At 39.3% G+C, this 27,239-nt stretch overlaps 1 protein-coding gene across 1 annotated transcript in view; it reads right to left on the bottom strand.

Moving 5' to 3' along the window:
* Nucleotides 1–8,217: 8,217 nt before the first annotated feature.
* The window catches only part of QRFPR (pyroglutamylated RFamide peptide receptor), a 54,935-nt gene continuing 35,913 nt past the window's right edge, over nt 8,218–27,239 (bottom strand). Inside the window, exons 3-6 of the mRNA XM_055274691.2 lie at nt 24,688–24,749; nt 13,891–14,126; nt 11,529–11,626; nt 8,218–10,818 (exon numbers count right to left, since the gene is read on the bottom strand). Coding sequence (XP_055130666.1) covers nt 10,418–10,818; nt 11,529–11,626; nt 13,891–14,126; nt 24,688–24,749 — 797 coding nt within the window. The 3' untranslated portion in view covers nt 8,218–10,417. The remainder of the gene's footprint in view (nt 10,819–11,528; nt 11,627–13,890; nt 14,127–24,687; nt 24,750–27,239) is intronic.

Below are 27,239 nucleotides of genomic sequence, written 5' to 3'. Positions count from 1 at the left end.
GGAGAATGATGAGGAAAGAAAAATGTTAATCAAAGGATAGAAAATCTCAGTTACACAAAAGGAATAAGTTTTTATGATCTATTGCACTGCATGGTGACAACAGTTAATAATAATGTACTGAATACAGTAATCCCCGCTTGTCTGTTGTTCTGCTTTCCAGTTTCAGTTACTGTGGTCTGAAAATATTAAAGAAAACTACCAGATGAAAAGAATTCATAAGTTTGAAATTGTTCTATTTAAATCTATGTATACATTTATTTATAATTGTTTTATTTTATTAATAGTTGTTAATCTCTTTCTCTGCCTAATTTATATATTAAACTTCATCATAGGTACATATATATGTAAGAAAAAGCATGATATATATACAGGGTTTGGTACTATCTATGGTTTTAGGAATTCACTGGGGGCCTTGGAATGTATTCCCCCATGGATAAGAGAGGACTATAGTATTTCAAATTTGCTTTAAAAATAGATTTTTAACATTCTTACCACAAAAAATAAATTGGTGAGGTGATAGATGTGTTAATCAGCTTTATTTAATCTTTCTACAAAGTGTACATTTTACCCCATAAATATACACAATTATTATCAATTAAAAATAAATAAATCAGAAAAAATATAGAATCTAAGACAAACAGCAAACTTCAAAGATATCAAAGAGAAAGAAAGTATCTCAGACTGACATCAGAACTCTAAATAGACATGTTGGTATCAAAAAGACAAAACATCACAGATTTAGATGTTTTGAAGGAAATAAACTTAAAACTTATACTTTTTTTTTTGATATCATATGAGAATGTCTAGCTCTGTCTCCCAGGCTGAAAACTTATACTTTTATATGCAACTAAACCATGGAAATATGAGGGCATAACTAACCATGATTAACACATGTTCAGGCACACATGCACGGGATATTTTCTGTTTGCCCACCCTTTCTGCACCACTGTGCTCCGTGTCTGAATCAAGGAGCACCTTTGTCTTTTGCTTGTGCTAGAGGAATGAAGACTGCTAGCAGATCAGAGGGAGGAAGGAGTTAGGTCAGCATATTAATGTTTATGAGACTCTCCATGAGGGGTAGCAAAGGTTGGTGGCATTCTTCTACCCAGGACAATAGCGCTTACAGGCAGTTATTTCCACACAACTCTCTGTCTCTCTCTCTCTCTCTCATTTTTTTTTCTCTTCCTACTCCTCCTTTTCTTTCTTTTCCATCTTCTTGCCTCCCCTTCAGCCCAGGGGTGGAAAGGGTGCTTTGTTGTTATTAGCAGCTAGGTACACTAATCCTTTTGTTTTTCTGTATCCTGCTCAAGCCTTTGTAAGGAGTCCTTTATCTCTCTTCAAATTACTCAGTTTGAATGTGTCGTCGGTTTCTGGACAGCACCCTGAATGATAAACATAGCCTCAAGGGGTTTGTCATCTAAGCATACATTGGAAAACATTTTTGAAGAAAGGTTTGTGAAGGCTTCTATTAAACATATGGGCCATAAGGATGAGTAAATAATCTATTTTTAATTTCAACAATCTATTTTCAGTTTCCAAAAGCTTTATTAATCCAATTCTTCCTTTTTGTAGCATGCTTTATTTATGGTTTTATAAAGGGAATATCTTATTAAATCTCTATAAGAATACCAAACAATTCCTTTCTAATTTTTTGTCACCTTAAATTATTTGATTATTCTAGTTAGTTTTCTATCTCCTCATCTTAGTTTTTTTCCTTTATTTTTCAGGGTTTTCTAAAATATCAATGATCCTTTAACAGTGCAGAAATGTGAAGCTGACCAAAAACTCTGTATGTAGGTTGAGGGTGGCAAGTGGCTAGCTTTGACTTAGGGTTATTGTGAATCTGATCATCACACTTGGGCACCACAGTATTCCAGAACACTGAGGTGTCTGCCAATATCTCCCCAGACTCCTTTAATTTCCTTCAAGGAGAAATGCATGTGTATGTTTGGGGTGGGAATGTTAAGCACTGAGGAATAAACACCTTCCTGGTAGCCATTCAATTTATGGCAGATGATGGAATAGAACGTGATGTCTAACTCTTCTGGAGACATATCATTAGTTAATTCTTCCACTACTATGGTCTGCTCTGGGCAGAGCCTGTGGCTTTCTCTGTTTTTCTTCATGATTTCAATGCTGTAATCAACATCTAGGTTTTATCAGGATATTTACTGAAAATTTGTATTCACTGTGGCTATCCTGACTTTTTCATCATGTTTGTGGGTCTGTACATTTGCCATTCCTTTAATATCATTTTGATAGGATCTCAGTAGGGAGGAGAAATAAATATGTTTACATAGTCTGCTATTTTAAGTAAGAAATCATTCCTTAATTATTTTTGAAGCCACTCAGGCTGTTGGAGTTTAGAGAACATCTGTTACACTTGAAATGCCTCCTCCCTACAGACAAGAGATATAACTGGGTGCTTCTCAGATGTTCCTTTTCCTTGAAACTCCTTCATTAAAAAATCACCTTTGCCAGTTCATTAAAAATTAATTTTAAAAATAGTTTATTTATATATAAGTTTTCTTAATGGTTATGTAAACACGGCAGCAGCCAAGGATTCTGGCATAGTGACAGAAGCCACAGGACTCAGAACACAGGAATTCATTTACTTCTGTCCTCTGGTAATTCTAATGATTCAAATAGGGTCATTTTTGTCATCTTATTTCATTTGCTTTTGATTTTTTTCTTTTTTAGATACATCATAATCTCAGTTCTAGAAAACAAAAATTTCTGTGAACAAAGGCAGAAAGGGGCCTGAGATGTAAGCCAGGAAAGCCATGTCTGTTTTTAAAGCTATGAATCACCTGTTTTTTATGACTTTTGCCAGCCAACCCTTTCCAATCTGTTCTAGTTCAGCATAGAAAGGATTTTCCCCATCTTGAGATGGAAAGAGACTGGCTAGATCTGACACACAGCAGGAGCTCCAAAAATATCTGTTGAATAAGTCAATGAGAACAACATACTGTCAGTTTACACTTTGTAATGGATGGGTATGCTGTTTGTTTTTTAACATGTAAAGGACTCCTGTACTCTCCATAAAACCTACAAATATGGCATTTGAAAAGTAGGTGAACTGCTTTTTTACTCTACTAATAGCAATAACTTTTTTAACATTGTATTTAAAGAGCATGCTAGTCCTACAGATAATTGAATTAAATGGCTTCAGGTTAAACTTTAGGGCAGTAAAGCAGAAAACCATCATAAGCCTACTTTGGCAAGCTGAGAATGTAAAAATAACTCTTTATGGAGTTATAAATAAAGGAATTTTATTTTTATAGACTATATGGGCATGGAGTAGACCAGGTTAAGCATTAGGGGTAACTTTCTGAATGTGTAGTTTTCACATTTTATTAGCATGACTTCACCTGCCACACGTGGCGATAAACATTCTTTGAAAATAGAGATCATATGAGAATGTAATGTTATTTATTTGGTTACTTCTTTACGGGCAGGGACTCAGAATTTTTTCCTATTGTTGAATTATTGTTTCTATTATGAACAACAGAACACATAGTTTTCAACAATTTATTCAATACGTTTAGAGGACTTTTGATAATGCATTCTTTGAAAACTTCCCCATTGCTAAGAGATAAGAAAGAACAATTCATAATGATAAAATGGCCAATCACAAAGGAAGATCTGAGAATCCTATGTGTATATGTACCTGATAACATAGCCTTAACACGCTGGCAAAAGCTGGCATCTTTAAAAGGAGAAATAAGCCAATATAAGGCATAGTGGAAGACTCTAACACACCTCTCTCAGTAACTGACAATCTAGGCAAACATGGGACCACGGGTGCAGGAGTGCTGAGTGATGTGGAGCTATGTGCTACCTGTCTGTGCAGTTTATCTGTGCCCTCCTGATCTGTGGGATTCTGGATGTACTATTTCCATTTTATTATGAATTAATTATTTCTGAGACTGCCCATGCTTAACACTTGTTGGGTAAGACAGTACCCAACACATGATAAGAAGTTCTGGGTTACATAGTCACTGAATAGTAACTCACACAGGGGCCAGTAGCATTTCAGGCACTACCTTTTGATGATAAATTATTTGCTGCAAATAGCATGGGTTTGCTTCAGAAAATACAGTGATAAGCACTGTAACTTCTTAACTGGGACCTGTCAGAGGCTCCACATTGCATCTTTATCTAACATAGATACCTTAGTACTATGGAATTTTGTGGATCGTATGATCTAAGTAACAGGCTTTTCTCCTACTACAACCTAAATTATTGAATCTTCTAATTCATACGGTTCAAATGACAGAGTTGCTTTGATTACAACCTTACCTGCTGCAGAGCTTTTTCTGCAGAGCTCTGGGACACACTCATATCTAGCAGCCTACCATTTCACCAATAAAATGATCAAAACACAGTTCTCTAGAAAAGAGTATCAAATACAAAGAGGCCTCCCAAGAATTGGACTTCTTTGTTAGTGGTAGGAAGTTCAAGGTACAAAAATCCGTAATTTTCTTTGAAAGACCTCTAAAAACTTCACCAATGTGGCATCCTCTAAATCTGTAAGTTTTATCACTGTTATCTCCCACTTTCTGGGGTATATGTTTCCCAATAGCACAGAGTCCTTGCTATATACATGTAGCAAGTGTGTGTGTGTACACGCACACACATACACACATATATATATACCATATCTATATATATATTCATAGTATCAGATACAAGTAGTATAATGTCATAGAAGACCAATATGATCTTCTGTGGAATATCCAGACACTTCGTGTTCCTTTGGGCTATGCTGTAAAGTAACAGACAGATAAACATAATTTTTTAAGACAATAGAATATACATTGTTGTTTATTCCATGTGAATGTAGATTACTGCTTATTCTCCTTCTTAACAGACATTGAAAACAAAGCATTGGCCTGATCAATAGCTGCATAGAGCGTACTAGACGCTGTGGTAATCTGCTCCAGTAAAGATACCACATTCAGCACAGCAGAGCACTTGGGGCTACTACTTGTTTGTGGCAGTCTACGTCATGTATTACAATCCATTTAAGTTCTGCAGCAATCAATCATATTAGTGAATCAAATGACGATATGATGGGTATATACGCAGTATCATTTAAATCTCTGAGTGCAGCACCAATCTCTGTTGTTCACCCCGGGCCAAAATACTACTTTTAATTCACTCTCTTGACTGGTGGTGGTGGGTAGCACAGTTTTAAAAGCCTCCACCAGGATTTTCCTACTATAGATACTCTTCTTCTTCAGGTCAAGGAACCAATATGAAGACTTGGCATTTTTACATTGCAAAATGAAATTCCTTCATGAAATGTACTTTAAAAAAATCAAACTATAACTTGTATACAATAAATTCAGCCTTTTAATGTATGCAATTTAATCAATTGGACAAATGTCTAAAGCCAAGTAACCATTACTAAAATTAAGAGATAACACATTTCTATCATCCAAAAAAGTCACTCTCTTGCATTCAATTGGCTAAACTTAACTACTAGCCCATGGGTATCACTTGCCCGTTTTTCATTCCCACCGCTTTGTCTTCTCTGGAATTTCATGTAAATGGAATCATAGAGCATATAGTCTTTTTTGGCTGGCTTCCTTCACTCAGCAGAATACTTTTGAAATTGATCCTTGTTGTCCCATGTATCAACAGTTAACTCTTTTTTGTTGGTAAGTCATATTCAATTGAGTTGCTTTACCACAATTTGTTTATCCATTCACCAGCTGATAGACCTTCGAGTTGTTTCCAGTTTTTAGTGATTATGAATTAAGCTGCTATGAAGATTCATGTGTTTAAATTCCTCTTGACAAAATATCCAGGAATGGAATTTCTTTTCTTCTCTTTTTTTTCTTTGAGACGGAGTCTCGCTCTGTCACCAGGCTGGAGTGCAGTGGCACAGTCTTGGCTCACTGCAACCTCCGCCTCCCAAGTTCAAGTGATTCTCGTGCCTCAGCCTCCGGAGTAGCTGGGACTACAAGCGCCTGCCACCACGCCCGGCTAATTTTTGTATTTTTAGTAGAGACGGGGTTTCACCATGTTGGCCAGGATGGTCTTGGTCTCCTGACCTCGTGATCCACCCACCTCGGCCTCCCAAAGTGCTGGGACTACAGGCATGAGCCACCGCGCTCGGCCAGGAATGGAATTTCTGGGTTGTAGAATAACTGTTCAACTTATCAGCCAATTGTTTCCCAAATAATTGTGTCATTTTATATTCCCACCAGCCTTGAGAATTCCAGTTGGTCAACGTCCTTGCCAACACTTTTTAACTTTAACTATTCTAGGGGGTGTGTAGTGCCATCTTACTGTTGTTTTGTTTTGCCATTTGTAATGACTATTGATGTTGAGCAGCTTTTCATATGCTTATTGATTTGTGTTTCCTCTTAGGTAAAATGTTTGTTCAAATAATTTGCCAAATTTACTATTGAGTTGGGAGAATTCTTTATAAATAATGGATTTGTGGTCTTTACCAGATGTGTTTTGCACATATTTTCTTATAATCTGTGGCTTGCCCTTTCATTTTTATAGCATTACGTTTCAAATAGCAGAAGCTATTAATTTTGACAAAGTTAATTTTATTAATTTCATTTTATGCTTCCTGCTTTTAGTGCTTTATGAAATCTTTGCCTAATTTAGGGTACCAGGATTTTCTTCTATATTTTATTCTAGAGGTTTTATAGATTTAGCTCTTATGTTTCAGTATATGGTGCATTATGAGTTAATTTTTGTGTGTAGTATAAGAATCAACGTCCTATTTTTGGTACTTGAATATCCAATTGTTCCAGAACCTTTTGTTTTAAGGTTGTCATTTCCCCCATTGAATTATGCTGCTACCTCAGCCAAAATAAGTTGATTATATATTTGTGCCTTTTCTTCTGGTATCTTTATTATTTTGCATTTAGCTAAATAGCTATCCTTAGGCCAATGACACATTTTCTTGATATTTTAATTTATTGTAAGCCTTCAAGTAACATAGTATAGGGCCTGAAACTGGGTTTCTCTTTTTAAAATGATCTTGGGACTAGTAATTAATCTTTAATCAAACTAGTACGTATAACACTGGTGTTCTGAACCATATCAAACTATGGCAAAAAAAAGGAGCTACCCTTCATAGAATAATCAAAAGGGACATGAACTGTGAATATTCCTCAGAAGGTCATATCTATTTATAGAGTGGAGAAAAGATACTGACCTCTTTTTGGCACAATGATCCATAATGAAATAAAAGGCTTTGAGGTCTGAGCGGTGAAACGTATCTTTTTACTGCTTTCACAAATGTTTTACCTAAATGCTAATAGATGAAAAACTAGTTTTCTGTACCGCTCCCAACCCTACCTCCTGGATCCAACAAAACCTTTTCAATTTTCACTCCAAGCACCAGGTAAAGGGAAACCAAATGGATAAAATGAGTGACAGGCAGCCTGTGGCAGAGACAAAAGGGGAAAAAAGCAGATGGCTATCAGCTGGTGAATGGATAAACAAATTGTGGTAAAGCAATTCAATTGAATATGACTTACCAACAAAAAAGAATTAACTGTTGATACATGGGACAACAAGGATCAATTTCAAAAGTATTCTGCTGAGTGAAAGAAGCCAGCCAAAAAAGACTATATGCTCTATGATTCCATTTACATGAAATTCCAGAGAAGACAAAGCGGTAGGAATGAAAAACGGGCAAGTGGTACCCATGGGCTAGTAGTTAAGTTTAGCCAATCGAGTGCAAGACAGTGACTTTTTTGGATGATAGAAATGTGTTATCTCTTAATTTTAGTAATGGTTACTTGGCTTTAGACATTTGTCCAATTGATTAAATTGCACACATTCAAAGGCTGAATTTATTGTATACAATAAATTCCCTTTGTATATAAGATGAAGGGAGTAAAAAACTCAAGGGACTGTAAAGTCAGGGAAAAGAGAACAAAAGGCAGTAGTCAGGTTCCTTTTGCAAATCCAGGGTGAACTCTCTATGGACTCACAGGCTGTGTTATATCAGTGTCTGGACTCAACGTCCAGATGAGACTCACAGCTTCTTTGCCTAATAGTAAGACATTTTCAGGAGCAGATTGGACCACATTTACCTTTTGAACCTTTATAACAGAGCAAAGGGATTATATGTTTAAAGGACAAAAAAAGTGTGCTATTACTACTTCTGTTTCTAAAACAGCTTTAATGCAATGTAAGCAAATTTTTTTTAAAAAAAGCTTTCATAAGAAGTCTGGAAATTTTACAGTAAATATTTAAGTTATTACTTAATATCTAAATATTTAGGAATTAAAAGAAACTTCTAACCTCAATAATTACATGGTCAATAACAGTGCTGATTTATCTGTTTTTCATTAAGTCATATTTAGAGCATGTATACACCAAATGTAGAAAGGATTATATGAATATTTACCTACTGAGTAAGGATAACCAAAATCAGTGAATCCAATTCATTTTTAATGGTTTAATGTTTAATGATAATCATTATTTTGCCATAGGGTAACGAGACATGACAGGCAGTTTATATAAATAACCCATAATTAGTCCACTTCAGTAGAAACTAAATAATCAGTCTCTCTCTTTTCTCTTTGTGAATGTTGCAGTGTCATATTGACAATTTTTCATAATACTGCACACTGCTTCATCTTTGTCTTTTTCAGGCATGCTTCACTGACACATATAAAATTAAATGTCTGTGTCTTGAAGATCCCAACAGTTAGTTCCTTGGTTACCAAATCTTAAAGCTTTACCTGTAAAATGTCCTATAAGCTCTTAAGCTTCTCTTCTTTTCTATTACCTGGCTGGGAGAATAAGTGCTGGAAAACTGGAAGCAGAATAAACACTTTGGCTGTGAGGTTGTGGCAGGACTTTGGGAGTCTTAGCTGTTGAAAGGAAAATGACAGGGTGCTGTGATGGTGGCCTCTGTATCCATGACATTTGGGAACCAGAGAGAAGATTGAAGAGACAAGGATTGCACTTAAGGGAGGTTGGGGGAAGGAATATGGGTGGGGAACTCTATTGTTCTTCCTGACCTAGCTCTTGAGGGTCAGCCTTGGGCACAGTACAATTTCATGGGCTTGGAGTTGATTCACATCCTCATGTACTAACTACACAGAAAATTCCTTTTATATAAGAAATCCCATCAGTGAAAATAAGGGGCTTAAAAAGATAACCCTATGAGATAGTTTTATCTAAATATATCACAGAAATGAGGTTCCCCAAACTTTCTTCTTTTGATTAGAGAAACCAGTTACAACACAGATATGAGGGGAAAGTTGGGCAGGGGTCGGGAAGAGTCTCAGAAAGGAAAAGAGAACACAAAGGGGAGAGGTGAGACATGGGGAGCTTATGCCTCAGAGCTTGAGGCTGCTTTAGAGTACAATGCGCTTGTCTGCTCATGCCTCATTTTATTCTGGCAGCAACTCCATGAAGTGGAGGGCGTATCACCTCCAGTTTACATAGGAAAATATGAAGGCTTAAAAAGGTGACGTTACTTGCCAGTCATACAACAAGGCAGCAAGGTAACTGGCAGAACCATACAAAACTCCAGTACGGGCATCTTCCTCTAAGTCTCATTCATCCATCACTTGGCTGCTTCTTCCTTTGCTTTGGCTTTATAATTGAGGCACAGATCTCATATGCAAGAGACTGTATTACCTAATTTCAACAGTGCACTAAAAAATCACATTACAACATTGAACTATTAACTTAATTTTCAAGGAAGAAGATATTATTTTAAGTTATTTTCTTATTCAATTTAGCAATATATAGAAAGTCACATTACAGTGACTGTGTGGGAGAAAAACTGTTAGCTAAGAACCCTGATTTCTGTACAAGATTTTAAAAAATCCACTGAAATAATCTTAAAAGTATGGTTTACGAATTTTTCAAAAAAATTTTTTTTGAGGCAGGGAGTCTCACTCTTTCGCCCAGGCTGGAGTGCAGTGGTGCAATCTTGGCTCACTGCAAGCTCCGCCTCCTGGGTTCATGCAATTCTCCTGCCTCAGCCTCTCGAGTAGCGGGGAATACAGGTGCCCGCCACCACACCTGGCTAATTATTTGTATTTTTAGTAGAGATGGGGTTTCACCATGTTAGCCAGGATGGTTTTGATCTCCTGACCTCGTCATCCATCCGCCTTGGCCTCCCAAAGTGCTGGCGTGAGCCACCGTAATGCCTGGCTTTCCATGTCACTTTTTTAAGGCTAGTCAAGTGAAGCAGTGGGAGTGAGAAGGAACACAGAAATCTGTTAAGTGGTTGTGATCAACTGGTTGTAAACTTCACTGCACTTGGACTAGCCTCGTGTCATTTTTTAATGGAAACATGATTTGTTTTCTTCTTGTCATCATCTTAAGAATAAAAAAAGTATTTGACCTTTGCTCAAAATAATTTTCTCTTTGGGTTACAATCTGAAGGGCATTAATTATGAAGATATTGTTATAATTAATGCCCACTATCTAAAGTAGAATTCTCAGCCAGTTCAGACCTAAAGAGAGCAAGATGTCGTTTGAGCTTTTTCTTCTCCTCTGTCTGTTCACACAATTTGACTTCAATGTTGCCATCACTGAATGCTTCTCCTTTGGTTTCCTCCACTGGATTCTCTCTGAGGGAAAACTTTGCTTTCTTCTGCATCATCGTAATTCCTGAATTTCCATGCCTTTGTACTGGAGAGAAGGTTTTGTTTACTATGCAATAACAAACTGCAGACAAAACATTTTTTTTGAAGTTTTCATTCATAAATGCATAGACAATGGGATTACAGATGGAGTTGGAAAATCCAATAATTTGCACAATAGCAAAAATCATCTTGATTGTGACATCATCATATTCCTTTTCAAAATTACCTGAAATAAAGTAATATTTTAGAATGTACATTTATTTTAAGGAGTATAAAATAAAACTTCTGTTTGTCATCTGTCAAAGACTTACACTTGTACAAGTATCTAAAGGTGTGAAAAGTTCTCAAGACTGTTTTGGGAGAGGCATCTGATATCTGACTAAAAATAACCTTTGTGATGAGTCTTCACTTAGAGAATCTAGGCTTACAAGCATAGCCTGGTGTCCAGCATATAGTAGGGGGCTTATAGCATTGTAGCTTGATAACTCCAAGCTTCATGTAAACTGGAAGCAGCAGTAACCCTTCAAATGTTCACTTGCCTTACAGAAAAAAAATCATACTGAGAACCATGGTTAAGTCCTGGGTTATCAGAGAGAATATCCTGCAGGTATGACTGTTCAAGCCAGGGTTCTAAATGGGAAATGCTCATAGGATGTCACTCCTTTCCCAAAGTTTAAATGGCCTAGGGAGAACAGAAAGAGTAACACGGAAGAGGAATCTCAAAGCTTTTATCTTCTGTAATTATTAAAGATTTAGTCATAGTCATACATAATGACCTACCGCATAATGACCTTGTGATCTTGAAGACATGAAAGAAACATGAAATGTTAGGTATTTGATTATCCAAGTGAACAGCGGCATGTTTCAAAGATTCATTGTCTATTCTAGCAGGAAATGAATGAGAATGTCTATCAAATGAGAATGACAAGCACTCACTGTATTCAATCATCATATGGACAACATGGAATGGTGCCCAGCACACAGCAAAGAGAGCCACCACTGTCACCATCATAATGACAGCTCGTTTCTTCTTCCTAAACCCACAAGGAAACATTGTATTAGTTAACTTCTCCTTGGCAAATGTGCCAGTTTGATAGCAAAGCTATTAAAGTCTGAGCCTAGTTCACTCAAACATAATTTTTAAATTAAGTTCATGATAGGTTATTTGTGGGCTGATTATCATCTTTTCCTATTGATATTACCCTCATATCATAAGTGTTCTTTGAATGTCTGCTCATTATGGATCTGGCACTCCGCTAGATGCATGACATGGATGATGTCATTAATTTTCCCAATAAGGCATTTGATAGATGCAGAAATCGAGACACACAGTAGGTTAATTAATTTGCAAAGTTGGATGGCTACTAAAGGCTGTATCTTGGATGTGAATTTAGGAAGTCAAACTTCTGTGACTTCAATATGAAGCTCTTACTCACTTTATATTAAAGAGCATTCATGCCTGTGGTAGTAAAATATCAATATTTATAAAATATGGGCCAGGTGCAGTGACTCACGCCTGTAATCCCAGCTCTTTGGGAGAACAGGGTAGGTGAATTGTGTGAGTCCAGAAGTCCAACACCAGCCTAGGCAACATGGCAAAACCCCATCTCTACCAAAAAAAAAAAAATTATGAAATATGGGAAGCTCCAGGGATATAATTAAAATGGATATCTATACGATATATCTTGTTGTTTTGTTTGTTTGTTTGTTTTTTGAGACAGGGTCTTACTCTGTTGCCCAGGCTGTAGAGGAGTGGTGCAATCGTGGCTCTCTGAAGCCTCAACCTAGGCTCAAGTGATCCTCCCACCTCAGCCTCCCATGTAGCTAGGACCACAGGTGCATGCCACTACACCCAGCTAATTTTTAAATTTTTTGTAGAGACAAGGTCTCACTTTGTTGCCCAGGCTGATTTCAAACTCCTGGGCTCAAGCAATCCTCCAACCTCAGCCTCCCAAAGTGCTGGGATTCCAGGTGTGAGCCACCACACCCAGACTGATATATCTTAACAATATGATTAACCAGGGCTTCAAACTAATTTTCTCCATGACTTCTGTAAAAAGGATTTACATCTGCAAGAGCTCTACACATTTGCATGGTGCTTTACGTTTATAAAAACTCATTATCTCTTATTATTATTATTATTATTACTACTGAGGTGGAGTCTTGCTCTGTCGCCCAGACTAGAGTGCAGTGGCGTGATCTCGGCTCACTGCAACCTCTGTCTATCATGTTCAAGCAATTCTCCTGCCTCAGCCTCCCAAGTAGCTGGAATTACAGTCACCTGCCACCACACCTGGCTAATTTTTGTATTTTTAGTAGAGACAGAGTTTCACCATGTTGGCCAGGCTGGTCTTGAACTCCTGACCTCAAGTGATCCACCCACCTTGGCCCCCCAAATTGCTGTGATTACAGGTGTAAGCCACTGCACCTGGTCTATTATCTCTTATTTCAACATGGAAGGTCTTTCTTTCAAGGAAGTGGGAGAAACCAACTTAACGATAGGTCCCAAGGTGCTGAACAGTCTAGAAGCCCCTGTACATTGAGAGGAAGGGTTTCTTTATTCAAACTGAGCACTAGAGCACTAGAGATCACTGCACACTCGGAGAGATGATAAAATCCCACCGAATCATCAGACTCCTCCATTTAAGGCTTTTTTTGCTTTGTTTCTAATAGTCATTCAGTGTATATTATTAAATAAATGATATGGACTACAAGTATCCTAGCAGTAAGTCATGTTTTAAAATTTCTATTAATGAATAAATTCAGAAAGCAAAGCCCTTAGGTAAAAATAAATCAATAATAATAATTTAAAATAAATAGCATGCTTCGGTTTCCAAGGGTTTTCATACAGATCAATCTCATGTCTTTTAGCATCATCCTTGGGTAGGATTAAGTAAGGATGGATGTTATGCTCCTTGTACATATGAGGGAAGCAGGGCCTTGGGAGTGAGACTGATGTATATCTTGTGGCTGGTGAGTGATAGAGAGAGTACCCATGGGACAACAGGGTTCTGACACTTGCCTACAGTCTTCCTACCACATCATGTATGTTCTAAATTCCAAGTCAGTTTCTACCTATAGCTGTAACTTCCTAGTTGATTTGCGAGCTGGTAATCTTGTTGTTTCTTTCAGCCACATGTAAAACTTCAAGAGTTTAAAATCAGTCCATGCCCTAAATTTGAATTACAAAGGATGCTTAGACTAAATTACCTAGAGGTTCTGAGAGCCCTGGCAACCATCCCTTCCAGCACAATTAATTAAAAATAATTTAAATAGGTGAATATTTCATTAAACAGACCTGGCTATTTTGGACATTTCTTTTCCGTGAATAGTTCGAAGCACTGAACCATCCCCAACTCTTTTCTTTATCCAAAGTTCATAACCAATTTTACTGTACAGAATAAGCATCACCATAAGAGGCAGGAGGAAGAGGATGACAAGGATGAAGGTGGTGTAGATCTTCTGGTGCACAGGGCTGGTCCACTCTTCTAAGCAGCAGATGTGTTCCTTTTCATATAGGAAGTCATATTTGATCTTTATAACAAGAATAATTCATTAAAAGAACCAGTAGTCAGCACCAAAGGAACAGAAATCAGCCAAGTATTATTGCAACACAACATTTTTTAAGTTCTTTCAAATTTGTCTCCAGCACGTATTTCAAATGAGATACATTTTTCATTGTTCTTTTGTTGTGAAGCATAGTTTTTCCACTTCACTGCTTAAGTTCTTAAGAGTTTTATACCATCTTTTCTATTCTAAATGGAATTCAGGTCCGTAGCCTGTTTACTTTCATTTATTATCTTTCTCAACTTCTATTTCCACTAGTCATAAGTTTTCAATTGACTGAAAGAGCACTACATTTGCCAAAGTATATATTGAAAAATATTTTGCAATACATGCTAGGTAGTTTAATAAATTAAATTATTTTGCTTCTTCGATTGTTGAGATAGATTTTTGACAAGGCATGAGACATCTTTCTTTTTTTTTTTTTTTTTTTTTTTTTGAGACGGAGTCTCGCTCTGTCACCCAGGCTGGAGTGCAGTGGCGCAGTCTCGGCTCACTGCAAGCTCTGCCTCCCGGGTTCACCCCATTCTCCTGCCTCAGCCTCTCCAAGTAGCTGGGACTACAGGTGCCCGCCACCACGCCCGGCTAACTTTTTGTATTTTTAGTAGAGATGGGGTTTCACTGTGGTCTCGATCTCCTGACCTCGTGATCCGCCCGCCTCGGCCTCCCAAAGTGCTGGGATTACAAGCGTGAGCCACCGCGCCTGGCCGAGACATCTTTCAGTTGAAAAGTACTGAAAGCCTTATTTTGTTACTGCTACTTCGTATATAGCAATGATCAGATTGCTTGGAAAGAGATTTAAAGAGGCAGCTGGCAGCTTTTATCCTGAGATGAATGATAAATTGGTATTCAAACTATTGCCAATATACAAATATTCAGATTGTACCTGCTGGCTTATTCATACTATTTCTGGTAGACTCATCTTATAAGCTTAAAAGTATTATTAATAACAATAATAAATAATAGAGAGTGCTTTAAGGGCTAGTTCAAGAACAAACTAAATATTTAAAGCATATTCAAATGTCACTTTTTTGGGTAATAGGAATAAAAACGAGATAATTTATCAAAACTATTGTTATTTTAGTCACTGTGGAGCTGAATATTTGGGTCTCAGACATACTTCTGCTTACATTCCCAGCAAATTTTATCACCAATCTTCAACGTGAATTGAATGGGGGAAAGCAACTTTTTGGTTACTCATCAAAGGCAAGAAAATTCAAATTCTGACCTAGGTGTTGCTTACAAATGCAACTAGGAATAACACTTACTGAAAAATAATCTCAAGATTCAAACTCTCTGGAAATAGGATGTTAAAATGAAATTCATTCTGACTCCATGAAAGCAAAGCATGCAAAGGCCAATGACTGGGGGTCATGGACTGACACATCTAAGAGCATGCTGGACTGGGAGTCTTGGATCAGGTTCACATAGCCCTAGGGACTATGGACTTCCTGACTTCAGCAATGTCCTGACTATAGACTTCAGCAAAGAGTTCCTGAGGGCATGCTCAGATGGCTTATATGGAAAATTTCAGATCTTTGATCTTCAATTTCAGATCTTCTATTTCCAAACATACACTTCTCTAAAATTCCACTGCCTAATATTGTCCCCAAGTTTGAAGCGTCACGCTGGGTCTACATTCCTACTTCCTCTTTCATAATCACCCTTCTCTCAACTTACAGAAATCACATCTCTCACCCAAACTGAATCTTACCACGGGGCACCAAAACAAGAGATAATTCAATGACTGATGTCAGTGAAGCCACATTGATCAAGGCATCATAAACACATGGCAGGGCTTTGTGCACTTCTCTCTCTTAAATATATTTCTATTCAGGGTAAAGCCTGGCAGAGAAAAAAAAGGTATTTGACAGGTATTGAGAAGTTGTGAATTCACATTTTTCATACAGTAAGGAGGCAGGAGCAATGGCAATTTTAACCATCTCACTGCTTCTATCACCTGAAAATTGACAAATACATCACTCATAAGACAGAGCCCCGTACAAGTGAAGCAGAGAGTGGCAGTGAGAAATGCTGAAAGCAGGGTGCTTTGTATCATCCCTGTGATAAGTTCAGAACCCCTGCAAGCTCAGGACGATATTAGGCAGTGGAATTTTCGAGAAGTGTACGTTTGGGAATAGAAAATCTGAAATCGAAGAGTGAAGATCTGAAATTTTCCACAAAACCGTCTGAGCATGCCCTCAGGAAGTCTTTGCTTGTCCTAATAGAATTTAGGAATGAGAAGGTGGCCATGGGATGCATATTAATACATTTGTTTAATCAGATGTTTTCCTGACAGGAAGCAACTTTGAGTGGACTGATCTGTTTGACAGTGAGGACTGGCTTTGCCAATGACATGACATGCATTTTCTACAGACACAATTAATTATATATTTAAAAAATATTTAGAGTATTTTTTTTTTTTTTTTTTTTGAGACGGAGTCGTGCTCTGTCACCCAGGCTGGAGTGCAGTGGTGCGATCTCAGCTCACTGCAAGCTCCGCCTCCCGGGTTCACGCCATTCTCCTGCCTCAGCCTCTCCGAGTAGCTGGGACTACAGGCGCCCGCCACCACGCCCAGCTAATTTTTTTGTATTTTTAGTAGAGACGGGGTTTCACCGTGGTCTCGATCTCCTGACCTTGTGATCCGCCCGCCTTGGCCTCCCAAAGTGCTGGGATTACAAGCGTGAGCCACCGCACCCAGCCTAGATTACTTTTTAAACATATAAAAATACTTTTTCTATATTAAATAAAACAAAATGCTTTTACTTGATTTAAAAGTGGACACATCTGTTTGTTTTCTATGGGCTAGAAATGGACCACACAATTTAGAACTAGAGTGAGTCATTATGAAAGGGCTCCACCAGTCTGGGCTTCACGCTGGAGATAAGGGCAGCATCCGCAGACAGGAGCTGACATGATCCCTTGCCAGCCGGCTGGAGGTCTCAGTGTTGTTATCTTTGAGAAGTCCTGAAGCAAACAATCAGTCACAGGCAATACCATCACACCTAGAAGGCACTGATTCCAGTGACATCTGCCCCCTTCCTCTCCCCATTTTTCTCATCAGCTTCTGACGAGAGAGAGGCAGCCAATTGTTGGGGGGTGGGGGGGTGGGGGGGTGGGGGGCGGGTGGCAGGGAAAGGTGTGGGGCAGGGGAGAGAAAAAGAAACACAAGGAAAGGAAACAGAGAAGAAGCTGACCATAACTCCTTCACATTTCTAGGCCTGAAAACTATTCACACTGAGGGAGGGGAAAAATTGTAAATTGATTAAATAAGAGTATAGATTTACGTAATTGTATTACTGGACAGGACAGTGTAATAACAGAACTCACACTATTCTTGTGAGTGAAAGTGACCAAAGAAATTTTATTATCTGACTGGAAGAGTTGCTCAAGATTTTTTCATTCATGATATTTCACCAAGAGGACTAAAAAAGTCCTTAGATGCATTTTTACAGGTAGCAAGGGATAAAATAAAATTACTTTCTGCTTTCACCTACGGAGTCCAGCTCACTCAATAAATTAGTTACATGAAGAAAAAATCGGGCTACTTTTTGAATGTTCTCTTATCTTGGACTCATTTGTTATCCTCGAGGATGACATGACATGGACAGTAAAGTTTCACATTTGCCTATCTCTATTTAAAAGGTACAAAGGGATAAATCATTTAAAACTTATCTTAGGGGGTATGTGAGCACCCCCCTACTATCTTTGAAAACTGCTGTCTGGGTAGATCACCTATGCAAGACATGTTAAAGTCCACCCTAACAGACAGGCTGGGCTGTCTGAAACCAACTCAGCACTCTCCTTCCTGTGAATCCCCAAGCATGGCTGGGCCTGTCTGAGAAAGGTGTGGGGAAAGGAGAGAGGTTGATTAAGATGATCTCCTGACATGTTTCCAATTAGAATTTCAATGTGTCAATGAATAGGAGGCAGGTAAGAAAGGATTTCTGAGAGTCAACTAAGATAATTTATTACAATTTTTTTATGTGACTTAAAAATCAAAGAAAAACCTAGAGCAATCATTCAACTCTTAAAATGTAACAAAACATTTGGGGACACTGGGAAAAGCATGCTCAGCTTGGAAGAAAATGTAGAAACTGACCTGTGTATTTTTCAAAAACTGTATTTTAAGCATTAGAGTCCTAACAATATATCAGGAAGAGCTAGATACAACAGAGAAAATGAACCTTAAAAAATCATTTTATTCCACTTGAAAGACCTCCATTGAAATAGCTGAGGTCGGGGGTGGAGCCAAGATGGCCGAATAGGAACAGCTCCGGTCTCCAGCTCCCAGCCCCAGCGACACAGAAGACGGGTGATTTCTGCACTTCTGCTTGAGGTACCGGTTTCATCTCACTAGGGAGTGCCTAACAGTGGGTTCAGGACAGTCGGTGAAGCGCACTGTGCGCGAGCCGAAGCAGGGCGAGGCATTGCCTCACTCGGGAAGCGCAAGGGGTCAGGGAGTTCCCTTTCCTAGTCAAAGAAAGGGGAAACAGACGGCACCTGGAATATCGGGTCAGTCCCGTCCTAATACTGCGCTTTTCCAACGGGCCTGGAAAACGGCACACTAGGAGATTGTGTCCCGCACCTGGCTCGGAGGGTTCTATGCCCACGGAGTCTCGCTGATTGCTAGCACAGAGTCTGAGATCACGCTGCAAGGCGGCAACGAGGCTGGGGGAGGGGCGCCCGCCATTGCCCAGGCTTGCTTAGGTAAACAAAGCAGCCAGGAAGCTCGAACTGGGTGGAGCCCACCACAGCTCAAGGAGGCCTGCCTGCCTCTGTAGGCTCCACCTCTGGGGGCAGGGCACAGACAACCAAAAACTCAGCGAGAACCTCCACAGCCTTAAATGTCCCTGTCTGACTGACAGCTTTGAAGAGAGTAGTGGTTCTCCCAGCACGCAGCTGGAGATCTGAGAACGGACAGACTGCCTCCTAAAGTGGGTCCCTCACCCCTGAGCAGCCTAACTGGGAGGCACCCCCCCAGTAGGGACAGACTGACACCGCATTCAACCGGGTACTCCTCTGAGACAAAACTTTCAGAGGAACTATCAGACAGCTGAATTTGTGGTCTCACGAAAATCCGCTGTTCTGCAGCCACCGGTGCTGACACCCAGCCAAACAGGGTCTGGAGTGGACCTCTAGTAAACTCCAACAGACCTGCAGCTGAGGGTCTTGTCTGGTAGAAGGAAAATTAACAAACAGAAAGGACATCCACACCAAAAACCCATCTGTACATCACCATCATCGAAGACAAAAAGTAGACAAAACCACAAAGATGGGGAAAAAACAGACCAAAAAAACTGGAAACTCTAAAAAACAGAGCACCTCTCCTCCTCCAAAAGAACGCAGTTCCTCACCAGCAACGGAACAAAGCTGGATGGAGGATGACTTTGATGAGTTGAGAGAAGAAGGCTTCAGACGATCAAACTACTCTGAGCTGCGAGAGGAAATTCAAAACAATAGCAAAGAAGTTAAAAACTTTGAAAAAAAATTAGAAGAATGGATAACTAGAATAACCAATGGAGAGAAGGGCTTAAAGGAGATGATGGAGCTGAAAGCCAAGTTCCGAGAACTACGCGAAGAATGCAGAAGCCTCAGTAGCAGATGCGATCAACTGGAAGAAAGGGTATCGCTGATAGAAGATGAAATGAATGAAATGAAGAGAGAAGGGAAGTTTAGAGAAAAAAGAATAAAAAGAAATGAACAAAGCCTCCAAGAAATTTGGGACTATGTGAAAAGACCAAACCTACGTCTGATTGATGTACCTGAAAATGATGGGGAGAATGGAAACAAGTTGGAAAACACTCTGCAAGATATTATCCAGGAGAACTTCCCCAATCTAGCAAGGCAGGCCAGCATTCAGATTCAGGAAATACAGAGAACGCCACAAAGATACTCCTCGAGAAGGGCAACTCCAAGACACATAATTGTAAGATTCACCAAAGTGGAAATGAAGGAAAAAATGTTAAGGGCAGCCAGAGAGAAAGGTCGGGTTACCCACAAAGGGAAGCCCATCAGACTAACAGCTGATCTCTCAGCAGAAACTCTACAAGCCAGAAGAGAGTGGGGGCCGATATTCAACATTCTTAAAGGAAAGAATTTTCAACCCAGAATTTCCTATCCCGCCAAACTAAGCTTCATAAGTGAAGGAGAAATAAAATACTTTACAGACAAGCAAACGCTGAGTGATTTTGTCACCACCAGGCCTGCCCTAAAAGAGCTCCTGAAGGAAGCACTAAACATGGAAAGGAATAACTGGTACCAGCCCCTGCAAAAACATGCCAAATTGTAAAGACCATCGAGGCTAGGAAGAAACTATAGCAACTAACGAGCAAAATAACCAACTAACATCATAATGACAGGATCAGATTCACACATAACAATATTCACGTTAAATGTAAATGGGCTAAATGCTCCAATCAAAAGACACAGACTGGCAAACTGGATAAGGAGTCAGGACCCATCAGTGTGCTGTATTCAGGAAACCCATCTCACGTGCAGAGACACACATAGACTCAAAATAAAGGGATGGAGGAAGATCTATCAAGCAACTGGAAAACAAAAAAAGGCAGGGGTTGCAATCCTAGTCTCTGATAAAATAGACTTTAAACCAACAAAGATCAAAAGAGACAAAGAAGGCCATTACATAATGGTAAAGGGATCAATTCAACAAGAAGAGCTAACTATCCTAAATATATATGCACCCAACACAGGAGCACCCAGATTCATAAAGCAAGTCCTCAGTGACCTACAAAGGGACTTAAACTCCCACACAATAATAATGGGAGATTTTAACACCCCACTGTCAGCATTAGACAGATCAACGAGACAGAAAGTTAACAAGGATATCCAGGAATTGAACTCAGCTCTATATAAAGTGGACCTAATAGACATCTACAGAACTCTCCACCCCAAATCAACAGAATATACATTTTTTTCAGCACCACACCACACCTATTCCAAAATTGACCACATAGTTGGAAGTAAAGCTCTTCTCAGCAAATGTAAAAGAACAGAGATTATAACAAACTGTCTCTCAGACCACAGTGCAATCAAACTAGAACTCAGGATTAAGAAACTCAGTCAAAACCGCTCAACTACATGGAAACTGAACAACCTGCTCCTGAATGACTATTGGGTACATAATGAAATGAAGGCAGAAATAAAGATGTTCTTTGAAACCAACGAGAACAAAGACACAACATACCAGAATCTCTGGGACACGTTCAAAGCAGTGTGTAGAGGGAAATTTATAGCACTAAATGCCCACAAGAGAAAGCAGGAAAGATCCAAAATTGACACCCTAACATCACAATTAAAAGAACTAGAAAAGCAAGAGCAAACACATTCAAAAGCTAGCAGAAGGCTAGAAATAACTAAAATCAGAGCAGAACTGAAGGAAATAGAGACACAAAAAACCCTTCAAAAAATTAATGAATCCAGGAGCTGGTTTTTTGAAAAGATCAACAAAATTGATGGACCGCTAGCAAGACTAATAAAGAAGAAAAGAGAGAAGAATCAAATAGATGCAATAAAAAACGAAAAAGGGGATATCACCACCGATCCCACAGAAATACAATCTACCATCAGAGAATACTACAAACACCTCTATGCAAATAAACTAGAAAATCTAGAAGAAATGGATAAATTCCTCGACAAATACACCCTCCCAAGACTAAACCAGGAAGAAGTTGAATCTCTGAATAGACCAATAACAGGTTCTGAAATTGTGGCAATAATCAATAGCTTACCAACCAAAAAGACTCCAGGACCTGATGGATTCACAGCTGAATTCTACCAGAAGTACAAGGAGGAACTGGTACCATTCCTTCTGAAACTATTCCAATCGATAGAGAAAGAGGGAATCCTCCCTACCACATTTTACGAAGCCAGCATCGTCCTGATACCAAAACCTGGCAGAGACATAACCAAAAAAGAGAATTTCAGACCAATATCCTTGATGAACATTGATGCAAAAATCCTCAATAAAATACTGGCAAACCGAATCCAGCAGCACATCAAAAAGCTTATCCACCATGATCAAGTGGGCTTCATCCCTGGGATGCAAGGCTGGTTCAACATATGCAAATCAATAAATGTAATCCAGCATATAAACAGAACCAAAGACAAAAACCACATGATTATCTCAATAGATGCAGAAAAGGCCTTTGACAAAACTCAACAACCCTTCATGCTAAAAACTCTCAATAAATTAGGTATTGATGGGACATATCTCAAAATAATAAGAGCTATCTACAATAAACCCACAGCCAATATCATACTGAATGGGCAAAAACTGGAAGCATTCCCTCTGAAAACTGGCACAAGACAGGGATGCCCTCTCTCACCGCTCCTATTCAACATAGTGCTGGAAGTTCTGGCCAGAGCAATCAGGCAGGAGAAGGAAATAAAGGGTATTCAATTAGGAAAAGAGGAAGTCAAAATGTCCCTGTTTGCAGATGACATGATTGTATATCTAGAAAACCCCATTGTCTCAGCCCAAAATCTCCTTAAGCTGATTAGCAACTTCAGCAAAGTCTCAGGATACAAAATGAATGTACAAAAATCACAAGCATTCTTGTACACCAATAACAGACAAACAGAGAGCCAAATCATGAGTGAACTCCCATTCACAATTGCTTCAAAGAGAATAAAATACCTAGGAATCCAACTTACAAGGGATGTGAAGGACCTCTTCAAGGAGAACTACAAACCACTGCTCAATGAAATAAAAGAGGATACAAACAAATGGAAGAACATTCCATGCTCATGGGTTGGAAGAATCAATATCGTGAAAATGGCCATACTGCCCAAGGTAATTTATAGATTCAATGCCATCCCCATCAAGCTACCAATGACTTTCTTCACAGAATTGGAAAAAACTACTTTAAAGTTCATATGGAACCAAAAAAGAGCCCGCATCGCCAAGTCAATCCTAAGCCAAAAGAACAAAGCTGGAGGCATCACGCTACCTGACTTCAAACTATACTACAAGGCTACAGTAACCAAAACAGCATGGTACTGGTACCACAACAGAGACATAGATCAATGGAACAGAACAGAGCCCTCAGAAATGATGCCGCATAGCTACAACTATCTGATCTTTGACAAACCTGACAAAAACAAGAAATGGGGAAAGGATTCCCTATTTAATAAATGGTGCTGGGAAAACTGGCTAGCCATATGTAGAAAGCTGCAACTGGATCCCTTCCTTACACCTTATACAAAAATTAATTCAAGATGGATTAAAGACTTATGTGTTAGACCTAAAACCATTAAAATCCTACAAGAAAACCTAGGCAATACCATTCAGGACATAGGCGTGGGCAAGGACTTCATGTCTAAAACACCAAAAGCAATGGCAACAGAAGCCAAAATCGACAAATGGGATCTCATTAAACTAAAGAGCTTCTGCACAGCAAAAGAAACTATCATCAGAGTGAACAGGCAACCTACACAATGGGAGAAAATTTTTGCAACCTACTCACCTGACAAAGGGCTAATATCCAGAATCTACAATGAACTCAAACAAATTTACAAGAAAAAAACAAACAACCCCATCAAAAAGTGGGCAGAGGACATGAACAGACAGTTCTCAAAAGAAGACATTTATGCAGCCAAAAAACACATGAAGAAATGCTCCTCATCACTGGCCATTAGAGAAATGCAAATCAAAACCACAGTGAGATACCATCTCACACCAGTTAGAATGGCCATCATTAAAAAATCAGGAAACAACATGTGCTGGAGAGGATGTGGAGAAATAGGAACACTTTTACACTGTTGGTGGGACTGTAAACTAGTTCAACCATTGTGGAAGTCAGTGTGGCGATTCCTCAGGGATCTAGAACTAGAAATACCATTTGCCCCAGCCATCCCATTACTTGGTATATACCCAAAGGACTATAAATCATGCTGCTATAAAGACACATGCACACATATGTTTATTGCGGCACTATTCACAATAGCAAAGAGTTGGAACCAACCCAAATGTCCAACAACGATAGACTGGATTAAGAAAATGTGGCACATATACACCATGGAATACTATGCAGCCATAAAAAATCATGAGTTCGTGTCCTTTGTAGGGACATGGATGAAACTGGAAAACATCATTCTCAGTAAACTATCGCAAGGACAAAAAACCAAACACCGCATGTTCTCACTCATAGGTGGGAATTGAACAATGAGAACTCATGGACACAGGAAGGGGAACATCACGCTCCGGGGACTGTTGTGGGGTGGGGGGAGGGGGGAGGGACAGCATTAGGAGATACACCTAATGCTAAATGACGAGTTAATGGGTGCAGGAAATCAACATGGCACATGGATACATATGTAACAAACCTGCACATTGTGCACATGTACCCTAAAACCCTAAAGTATAATAAAAAAAAAAAAAAAAAAAAAAGAAATAGCTGAGGTCATATAAATTTGCTGTATTGCTCCTGCAGGAAGGAAAATAATTACAATTAAGAGGGGTGAGAAAATAGTTCAACAATATGATTATCCATCTCAGCTGGAGTCTACCTCAAGTTGTTGTACGTGCCACATGGGTGATCCTACGATGACTGCCACCAGCCAGACCAGACCTGTAAAAGTGTTAAAGTCATCAGAGCATGATTCATTTGAGTAAAACACATTCACGCATAATTATCTAACCATCAAGATTCCCTATAGGAGGGCAGCTGTTCTCTGCCCTAGGGCAGTGCCATGGTCTCCCCCAAGGTTCATGCTTCCACTCTTTCACCATCCTCAAAACTGCTGCTGGAATAAACCTCCTAAAACAAGTTTTAAACGTTTAATAGTGTTTCATTGCCTACAAGATAAACCCAGTTTCCTTAGCATGGCCCATGAGGTTCTCTACCATCTCAATTGCTCCTCTCTCCTCTTTCATTTCTGTCCATGCTCTTCACACCGCAGTCCTCTACTGAGGAGCCTGTAGTGCTGGTTTCAGTTTCCGTATCCCAGAATGCACTGTGCCACTCCCTGGCCACCCTATCCCCAGTGTCTATCTGTGGACTCATTTTCCAGGACTTGACTCAGAAATCACCTTCTCTAGGGAAACTTTGAAGGCCACTACTATTTCCAAATAAACTGACTACTAATTCCTTGTTGTCTCTACATGCCCTCTAGTGCAGTGTCTTCGTTGCCCTTACTCACTCCTCAATTTCCTCCAAACTCCTTGAAAGCAAACACAATGCCATTTATTTTTGTGTTTCCTCAAATAAGAGTCCTAGGAAAATTCCTGGCCCTCTGTAGGAGCTGATCCATGTTTGTGGAATGGATGAATAACTTTTAAACATGACATAGACCACTCTCTGTCACCTCTTTTTAAAATCAAATGTACGTTTATCTTAAGCACCATAACATGGGCATCACATGTATACATATGTAACAAACCTGCACGTTGTGCAGATGTACCCTAAAACTTAAAGTATAAACAAACACTGATAACTTCAGAAACCAGAATGCTTTTTCCAAATTTCCTGTCTTCCACGAACTTGTTGAGACAAGTTGAGAGGGATTGCTTTAATGATGTACTCTTAGAAAAGAAAAACAGGGATTAACTACCAAGAACAATTTCAACCCGTGTGTTTTAACAGACATGGAAGAGGACAGAACCAAGGGCCCCAACTTTGATTTGGGGGAAAAGTTTCCAGCTCGAACTCTGCTTGTTTTTTCTATATTGGGTGGAACGTTAAGAAAATAGTTTATTGCTTTGGGTTTCAATGACTCAATTAAGCCATAATTGGGGTTTATTATTTAAAAAACACATAATTTGGTGCTGCCTATAAAAATTCATCATGATCCAATGATACCTGGCAGCTGTAGGACTCACAAGTTTGTCTGTCTGGCTGTCTCTATTTCTCACTCTCTCTTTTCTGTCTCCCTATTACCATACACATCTGTTCTATTTTAATCACATATAGTTATCTTATGTCCAATCATTTTTCTGGACTTTAGTACAAATTCTGGAGGAATTCAGTCTAATTTGCATAGCTCATTGCCTACCTTCCTGGATCCCTGGATGGTTCTGAGATAGAAGGGCTAGAGTTAGATGAACAATACTGACACAGTGACCACATCTGGGCAAGAAAGCCTAGAGGATCTAGGCCAAGCTTGTCCAATCTGCATGTGGCCTAGGAAGGCTTTGGATGTGGCCCAACACAAATTTGTAAACTTTTAAAAAATATTATGAGATTTTTTTGCAATATATTTTTTAAGTCATCAGCAATCATTAGTGTTAGTGTATTTTATGTGTAGCCCAAGGCAATTCTTCTTCTTCCAATATGGCCCAGGGAAGCCAAAAGATTGGACATCCCCTGTCGAGGTCTAGGCAATCTCAGCTGGAAGGAGGAATGGGGCGTGACAGACAAACACTGACTGACAAGGCTGAGTGACAGTGTGACAAAGCTACAGGAGACATTAGACCACAGTTCACAAAAGCCCCCATGGCGAGATGAGTCTAGTTGATGTTAAAACCTTCTTGTTTCCTGTCTGTTTTGAGTAGGAACAGCCTTGACTGCCTATCATCAACTATGCTTTGAGATGTTGTCACTCCCACTACTTCTCTTTCCTTTTAAATAACTCCCCTCCTCCATGTAATCCTTTCCTTACTTGCTTTCCATCCCCACATGCTGTTTTCAGATGTTCTGATGTTGGAAGGATGTCAATTTTTTTTTTTTTTTTTTTTGAGACGGTGTCTCGCTCTGTCGCCCAGGCTGGAGTGCAGTGGCGCGATCTTGGCTCACTGCAAGCTCCGCCTCCCGGGTTCACGCCATTCTCCTGCCTCAGCCTCTCCGAGTAGCTGGGATTACAGGCGCCCGCCACCACGCCCAGCTAATTTTTTGTATTTTTAGTAGAGACGGGGTTTCACCATGGTCTCGATCTCCTGACCTCGTGATCCGCCCGCCTCGGCCTCCCAAAGTGCTGGGATTACAAGCGTGAGCCACCGCGCCCGGCCGAAGCACACTAAAGTTTTAAATGGCTCAATTGTAATTACTGAATAGAGAAATGCTTCCATTTTACTGTGTTAGACTTTAGGGCATTGCTTCAAATTTGCCATTTATCATGAGGTA

The sequence above is a fragment of the Symphalangus syndactylus genome, chromosome 4 (assembly GCF_028878055.3).
Source record: "Symphalangus syndactylus isolate Jambi chromosome 4, NHGRI_mSymSyn1-v2.1_pri, whole genome shotgun sequence".
In the NCBI taxonomy this organism is placed as follows: Eukaryota; Metazoa; Chordata; class Mammalia; order Primates; family Hylobatidae; genus Symphalangus; species Symphalangus syndactylus.
Note: the sequence above shows the minus strand (reverse complement) of the source record. Positions and strands in the feature narration are given on the sequence as shown.